We start from the raw sequence: 8736 nt of genomic DNA on the forward strand, positions 1-8736 counted from the left end.
TAAATGAAAAAATGTTTTTTTGCGGACTCTAGCTGGCCCTACAGAGAAACAATAATTGGTAATGGTTACCATGAATTTCAATATAGCAAAAATATACTTAAACGTTAGGTTAGATGTTTGTGTTGGGGTAGCTATATGGTGTGAGGGGGTGGGGTTAGGGTGGGGGGGAGTGCTGAATCGGTGCATGAGGGTGGTCTTAGATAGACGGGGGGTGTGGGTGGGTGTGTTGGGGGGGGGGGGGGGGGGGGGGGAGTCAGAAAGTGTATGTGCAGAGTGTGATCATACTTCTATTTATTATACCTTCATCGATGCATTTCAATGTTATTGTATAATCGTTACATATGCGATTGAACGTAATGTTATGTAGGCTTTGTACAGTAGTGACACGTTGATAATCTCTCTCTCTCTCCCTCTCTCTCTCTCTCTCACACACACACATACACACACACACACACACACAGAGAAACAATTCCTATTTCTCAGAAGCTCTGGGTCATCGCGTGCAACATTCCTTGTCGGGAAAGCTAGATACTGTTTGGAGCTTTGTGTTATAACGAACTCTTTTTCAGCGCTTGCTACAATAGATTTTACGATCAAGGAGACGAGGTCTCGCTGCCAGGAGCTGTGTATGTTTCTTTTTTTTCATGAGAGGTCGAGGTCGTCGCTGATTTGAGATTTCCTGCTGTCAGTCAATGGGATGAAATATGATGTAGGACCGCTGTAAAAAGTCACTGGACATGGCCAAAATACCACTTTCAAGTCGGAGTAGGGGTGTAACACCCTATCGCTATCTATTCGGACCTGATTCAGACGAGGATGAAGAAAGTGACGATCTCAATCGTGTCACCAACCGGCCATCGAGAAAAATCGAAACAGCAAGCAGACGAAGATCTGACAACTTGGATGGAAGAATACAAACAGCGAATAGAGATCACTTTTACAAACCCAATGAAGTCAAAGAAGATGTTATTGACTACCTCACTAACGACAAAAAACATCAACCTATCATCATTTCACACGACTCCCGTGATATGGGCGTGGTTAGGGCTGGTGTTCCGGAGACACCTTCAAGTTCAACGCCTTTACACACTAATCTTAAATTTCCAACAAAACAAAAAAACACATTCCATTATGAGTTTGGCCTTTATGAGTTATTGATCGGACTTGGGTCAATCATATTATATTTTGGAGATTTTGGAACTGACATTTGGCTTGTCGTGAAATATTTCATAAAAGGGGAAATATTCTACGGTTCAGTTTCACTTGTACTCACAGCGGGGCCGTCAGTTGTGACATGTGGCCTAGGACTCACCTGGTATGTTTTGGACTATAAAAGAGAAAAAGAAGCATTGACTGAAGCAAGACGGGACAAAGACCCAAGTAAACTTGAAAAAGTGAATGAGAAGATAACACCAGGCTATCAGTGGGCACTTAGGTTCATCATGACAGCTCTACAATTTGGACCAGTGATCAGGTATATCCTTGTTTACATAATAGTTTGAAAATTACTCTTAACAGTTTCTAAGCAATGCTAATTGGACTAAAAATTGTCAGTGGCTTGATTTTGTCAATGACCTCAAATTGTGTCGATCTCATTAAAATCAGATTTTCAATTCAAAATCTCTCCACATCAAGATCTTACGAACTTACCAAACGAAGGCACATCAGCTGAACCCAAACTTAACATTGAAGGCACAATAGAGCTGATATTGGTACGTGACTGCGTGTTTATGTTTGTACTTGGAATGCAGATACTATGAATTTTGAAGTCTCCACACTGATAAGCTGAATAGAAATTTCACCTGTCATTACCTCCACATGTCCTATGGAAGCTTTGTCAGATCTTGACTCTGAGAGGTATTGAATGTGAGGAGATCTTGTTTCAATGGGATTGTCAGTGATCTCAGATTTAGCATTCAGTCTGATCAAAACTGACAATACTTGGTCAATATCCAATAAATGGATGTGTTTCTACACTACATGTCTAATGGTGTTCAACTGTGTATAAACATGATAGATATGGAATGAGCTTATGAAATAGTATAAACATTGGATAACTTTGAAGTCGAAAAGAATGACTTGTTTACATAATGACATACATATATGTAAATATGTATTCCTTATAGGTTCTACATATGTTTGTGTAAACAGGTACTGGTAAACATTGAAAAGGTTCTATTTGTAGTAACCATAAACATGACATACAATTCATCTTCAAATCTTTCAGGATTTCAGAGTACATATACAATGGTTGGATGTTCATGAAATCAGAGGGCAAGTTAAAGAAGCACTACTATTGGTTGATGTTGTATGAAGATGTGGATGCATGTCTTCTTCGACTGTTTGAGAGTTTCCTGGAATCGGCTCCACAGCTCACCTGGCAGCTGTATGTGTGGATCATGCTGAAGCCGGAGGAGGATGTGGTGGGATGTAAGCAAGGATAAAGGGCCAGATCACCCTCCATTTTCTCTCCATATTTTTATATCGTTACAGATAGATAGCTGCAGTTCCTATATCCCCTCATCCATTCCTCAATTTTATCCTTGTTTCTTTGCCAAGTATGTCAATACTGAGGGCTTCAGAGTTTCCTGTTAGAAAGTCTGCCAATGTGCGCTGTAGGATTTACAGCAAACTTCTTCCATGTTTACCATGTCTACATCTCCAATTGGATTCAAATGAAAATACAAATTTTGATCGATATGTACTTTTTGTTTATGTCTTCTCTAATCACTTAACTCCGAATACATATACTTTTTTCATGAAAAGTGAACTTTCAATAAACATTATAAAGGATTCCAGATCAAAAACAAAAATCGGTAGATGTTTTGTAGAAGCGGCCATCTTGTTTTCCTTAACATGTATCTGTTTTTGTTTTTGCTCTGGAAGTAGCATAATTTGAACATGTTGAAGGCAGTTTATAAAGGAAAAGATTTGTATATAAGATTTTAAAATATATTTTATGATTTGTAGCCAATCAGAGATGTAGAAGTGCACTGTAAATCATATCGGCAGATTTATTAATTGGACAAACCGAAGCCCCTAGTTGTGACATATAGAAGTACAGATCTTACACAATGATTGGATAAGTTGATATGGTAACTGCAGCTGTACAGATAGCTTGAAATATCACAAAATAAGGATGAAGATAGGCATCCTGGGGGGTACTTGTCGGTAAGAACAGTGAGAATACCATGAATTACCAGCTGTGTGGCACTGAAAGCCTTCCATACCTGAGCATCCATAACTTGAAAATATTGAAATACTCAATATGCAATGTCAAACTGAAGATATAAAAACTTTATTAAAAACATTCAGGAACTGTTAAAGCCAAGGTTTCAAGGGAAGTGATTTATTATCCCCAGCCACTAAGTGGTGTGGGGAATATTGGATGAGTTCGTCCATCCGTCATTCAGTCTTTCGGTCCATCCTTCTGTCCATCCGTCTGGTTCTCAAGGGGGACAAATTTTCTCAAAACTATTTAGTCCGAGAAATGAAATTTTGCACACTGATGTTACTGGTCATGATCTCAAATGAGTCCAAAAATTGATTTTGTTAATTCAAGTTTTACAGAGTTATGACCCTTGCTCCGTGATTTTCAACTTAGTGCATACACTACGTAAAATGGGGACAAGTTTTCTCAGAAACTACTGAATTTACATTAATGAAACTTTGCATGCTTATCTAAGAGAAACCTGTCAAGACTTTGTTCGAAAATTTGTCCTGTCAATTATTTGTTTACAGAGTTATGGCCCTTGCCCCATGTTTTTCAACTTAGTGCATAGTGTGCGCAATGGGGACAGGTTTTCTTAGAAACTACTGATGCTACAAGAATGAAAGTTTGCATGCTTATCTAAGAGATAATTGTAAAGACTGAGTTCAAAAATTGGTCCCGTCAATTTGTTGTTTACAGAGTTACGACCTTCGATCCATGTTCTTTGTCCAATGGGACAAATTGTCTCAGAAACAACTGAAGTCAGTTCATCTAAGAGATATTTATCAAGACTGAGTTATTTTTTCCAGACACAGCCTTTTGTGTGTATTAATTTCACATTTAATCCTTTTTTCTGATGACAAAAAGCGGCCCAAGTGCCTACCCATATCTCTTTAATTCCTTATGGGGCTCTTTTTTATAGTATATGTTCACTACTGTATGAATAAACAAACTTCTAATGCGCCTCATGGTGGGGGATAGTGACAACGCTGTTTTTTTGTTTGCATGGTTGTGATTTTATTTTTGCAATTTTCATACCATCATGTGCAGTGTATAATCATGACATATACCTTCACTCTACACAGCTGTCAGCTTCATACCTGAGTAAATAACTACATCATTCCTTCCCCCAACACAAGGGGGCTATACAGCCCTTCTTCTAAGGTGCACAATTTGCTGAGCTCTGTTGCAGCCTTTAGGTGTGTCAGAAACCTATGATTTTGTGTGTCCGAATCACAGATTCACACTGATAATGTTTATAGGTTTGTCAGCACCATACCCAATCTTGTGGGTTTACTTCAAAGTGGTAAATGTCTCAGACCTGCATCACTTCGGGTTTTCCTCCCACAACAACTTGACATTCTGTGATATTACTGAAATACTGCTCAAATAAGTAAATTCACGAAATGACGCAAACATGACAGATATTACAAAAATACTTTAATTACTAACCACCGAATCACACATTATATATGTGATCTAAAAATAAAATGCACTTACAAAAGCATTAAGAATGATATTTAGACGATCTTGTTTCTTTGTTGCAGTGAGTGAGTGAGTGAGTGAGTATGGTTTTACGCCGCTTTGAGCAATATTCCAGCAATATCACGGGGGGGGGGGGGGGGGGTTACCAGAAATGGGCTTCATACATTGTACCCATTACCCATGTCGGGAATCGAACCCGGGTCTTCAGCGTGACGTGCGAACGCTTTAACCGCTTGGCTACCCGACCGCCCTCTTTGTTGCAGTGTCACTCAGGCTGGGCTCCCTGATGTCGTCCTGGCTGTCACTGGCTGTGTCGCTGTTGTCGTATCACCGCTCACTCAGGTTCTCCAGGGAAGAGAAGGCCGTCATGGAGGTCCGATCCATCCCCTTCTACTTCATATGGCGGGCCAGCGAGGTCGGGACACGTGTTCTTTGTTTGTGCCTCTTCGCGTCTTCCTTCCAAGCGTTTGTGTTCATCCCTGTGGGAATGCACTGGGTCATCATATCAGTCTGGCTCATGTGCCAAAAAACAAGGTTTTACAAAGATAATCTCTGTTTTGAAAAGTTCTTTGACATTATCTGTGGTTATGTAATGATATTTTGTTTTTTGAACCTGAAGGAAGGTCATTCAAGGTTTAGGTATTTGTTGTATTATGCCCTGTTCTATTCCGAAAATATTGCAATGTTGACAGTTTGGTTTTTGTATTCCTCGCATGTCGGAGAATGGTTTCATGTTGGAGGCTTCATCGCCATTTTGACCATGGCAGGATTGCATGTAGTTTTCCAGCTGCTCTTCTACATGTGTTGCCATCCAACTGACAACATCAAGTATTGCTTGCCGTGTGAACAATACACATGCTACGAGCTTGTGTGTCATGACTCGGAAGAAACAGCTGATCGTGTCAATGTAGAAATGATTGTGAAACGTCCCAGTCAATCACAACTGGAGAAAGAACAGACTCAGATATGAACAGGGATATAGAGAATCTCTTCTGCTTACCACCGTGTTAGTCAAAATTTGTTTTCACTTATACATCCACCAATGTTCATGTTTAGGATTTCAAGTATTTGCCATTTTTGGTAAATATGTATTTTATTTTTACTTTTAGAGTTGCAGAAAGTATAGCTTGAAATCCACAACTCACATCCATCTGTCTCTGGTTCTTCATGTTCTTAGCTACTGGCGTACATGCTGTGTATCAGTGTTGGAAAAATTAAGATTGAGAGGGATCGTTGTCTCAATCCTAATGTTAAAAAGCAAATACTATAACATCAAACATCAAGGATCCCATGATGCCTGTTAATTTAAAGGCGACAGTTGATATAATCTGTTAGTAATCTTCAAGGTAGGATTACGACAAAATCTGTTTTTGCTCATTTGGGATTCTATATTGTGAACACTCTGATTTTGAGAAGTATTATTGAAAAGAAAACAGTATTAAACACAAACAGACAAAGGATTATTATTTTTATATTATGTAGCCTTATCGTTTGTCAAATTATAAGTAATGCTGTTTATATTGACATTGTGCATGCTGATTATGATGCTGCTGATTATGATGCTGCTGATTATGATGATGATTATGATGATGATGATGATGATGAATGCATATGAACATCATAAACCTGTGTAGCATAAGGGGAAGGTAGTGCATAGTAAGTGCTAATATTCACATTGTAAATATTCATATTCATTTGTAAATAAATACTTTTCATTATCATGCAAAAACTAAAATGAGTTGTAACGATACAAGGTTCCTGAAAGTGAAATGAGCAATAATCAGTATCCATGTGTCATATCATGATACACTTGAAATGTACCATATGTGAGAATTGAGGCGTTTGTGGTTTTGGTCCATGGCACCTTCTCAACCTCTAAAGTGAACTAGCTGTTGAATGTATTTTCTTGGTTGACAGGGGCAGACATCATGAGTTAAATCCACCTGTCCATAGCTTCTTTCAAAGTTAATGGTGTTTGAAACCCAACTAGATATTTAAGGTATACAAATATTTTTTTTCAAGTCTTGGAAATAGTTGCTGTGTCAAACCATGGGTAATAAGTTTAATGGTTTGTTGTGTATCACAAGTAGTCTCACAGACAAGGGGGATATCTTGAACTTCTACATTGTGTATCATGTTGTTACCATGGTTACCCTTGAAGATGTGCCTTGGTTTTATATGTGATGCTCTGAAAAAGAAGGTAATTGCAAAACAATGAATTGCTAATGAATTGATTAAAGCTGGGTACACCATTTGTTTACGATATGTATAAATATTCACTTAATGTGAAAGATATGCAAACTAGTTTGGTGTGTTATAAAAGAATTATAGCATGGTACATATTGTATGTAACTCTGAAAACATGATGATAACGATAAATATATTTCAGTGTACCTGTTGTTTTGTATCTGGCTGTATGTCATTTGGAGGTTGTAGATAAGACAAATTCAGCTTGTAACTAAAGCCCCACAGAGCACTGTTTTCACTTGACATAATGTACCATTTTAGTTGTGTTCAAGAAGTTAAAGGTTCCTATGAGCAATACTGATGTCCCTCTGAAAAACATGTTTACCTCAAGTTTACAATGTAAATACCTCTTGTGTGATTGAGCAGAGCTGATTGTTTTGCCAGACTGAGCTGAGGGACTGTGGCGGAGCGCATGTGTACTTACATGAGAATTATGCTCAAAATGTTTGTTTCACATAAACGCATATTTGATTTGTTATGCTTGATCACCAAGTCTGCCTCACGTTTCGTTTTTATTTCCATTTTTAAAAAACCCTAAAAATCCTTAAATGTTCCAAATTCAACAGTAGTCAAATACTGTATTTTACTCATCAAGGAATACATTTATGTAGGAAGGCCCTTTTCGAGGGTGATTGTACACAACTGTTTATTTTGTTACACAACTGTTTGTTTGTTTACATACCAGTTTGAAACATCCCCCCCCCCAAAAAAAAATTAAATAAATAGACACTGCCCGCCTGCACTATGTTTTCTAAAACCATTGCCTGAGAGTTTAAAGAAGTACAATGTGCCTCTTTAACAGTAATATTATGATCAGCTGTTGTAGTTCTTTTTCCCCCTCTCAATATGATGTATGTAACAAAACATGGTAATATTGAGAAACAAAAGTTCATCAACATGCTGGCATTACCCTCACCTCTTCCTGGAGAAGAACATGGGTGGCACCGTTGTCTTGGACATGGAACTGGGCCGTTGTCAGTTTGAATCCCAGTTTTATTAGGTTACCATTTATTGGATGATGCCAGTACTTGCAGGTTTCAGCCTAGGTGTGAACATCTACGATCTGTGTCACTTGAGGCATTTACCCACATAAAAAATGAACCAGTGTATTATGACTGGAAGACTGTTAAAGTGAATGAGTGAGTTTGGTTTTATGCCGCTTTAAGCAATATTCCAGCAATATCATGGAGGGGACCACCAGAAATGGGCTTCACACATTGTACCCAGGTTTACAGCGTGATGAGTGAACGCTTTAACCACTGGGCTACCCCAGTGCCCCTGTTGACAGTCGTGTTCACCCGCACCCATTCACTCTCATTTCTGTTTATTTTTCCCAGGCACTTTGGAATAATCATTCTAAATTTTGAATATCCATGTCTGAATACGTGTTTTGAAATATTTATTTTCTTCAAAACATGAATTATGATTTTAATCTGTAGTTGGAATGGTGCTGCATAGTTATCATTCCTGTTTTTGTTTAACATTTGTTTACTGGTGCATTTTTGACCTTTGTTTATGCAGAGTGAGTGAGTGAGTGGGGTTAGGGCAACCATGACATGTTATCAGTTGTTTTTCGTATTTCGTAATGACTTTTCTAATACTGTGTTCCTCTATACTGTATATTTAAATGTATAGCCAAGGCTCGATCAAATTCATTTCTTGTTTCACATATTTTCTTGGTCAACTTGCAAGAGACAATGAAGCAAACTAATGAAAATAGAAAATGTTTTCCTTCTTGATTTGAGGTATATTTGTTTTTATATTACCTTCATGTTGAGAAAAGCGTGTTTTAA

At 38.1% G+C, this 8736-nt stretch overlaps 1 protein-coding gene across 1 annotated transcript; it reads left to right on the plus strand.

Annotated features, from left to right (window-relative positions):
• Positions 1-660: 660 nt before the first annotated feature.
• Positions 661-8670, plus strand: LOC139478785 (XK-related protein 6-like). The gene is made up of 3 exons (XM_071261409.1): positions 661-1474; positions 2228-2430; positions 4960-8670. Exons 1-3 carry the CDS (start codon positions 738-740, stop codon positions 5664-5666), a joined length of 1647 nt encoding a protein of 548 aa, XP_071117510.1. The 5' UTR covers positions 661-737; the 3' UTR covers positions 5667-8670.
• The last annotated feature ends 66 nt before the right edge of the window (positions 8671-8736 follow it).

This window comes from Haliotis cracherodii, unplaced genomic scaffold (assembly GCF_022045235.1).
Source record: "Haliotis cracherodii isolate W230 unplaced genomic scaffold, xgHalCrac1.p SCAF_4, whole genome shotgun sequence".
In the NCBI taxonomy this organism is placed as follows: domain Eukaryota; kingdom Metazoa; phylum Mollusca; class Gastropoda; order Lepetellida; family Haliotidae; genus Haliotis; species Haliotis cracherodii.

Bases quoted from the DNA above. Each gene is read 5' to 3' on its own strand.
- LOC139478785 (XM_071261409.1), top strand. From the start codon at position 738: ATGGCCAAAATACCACTTTCAAGTCGGAGTAGGGGTGTAACACCCTAT. The intron at 1,475-2,227 runs GTATATCCTTGT...CAAATCTTTCAG, and splicing joins CAATTTGGACCAGTGATCAG to GATTTCAGAGTACATATACA. The intron at 2,431-4,959 runs GTAAGCAAGGAT...TCTTTGTTGCAG, and splicing joins GGAGGAGGATGTGGTGGGAT to TGTCACTCAGGCTGGGCTCC.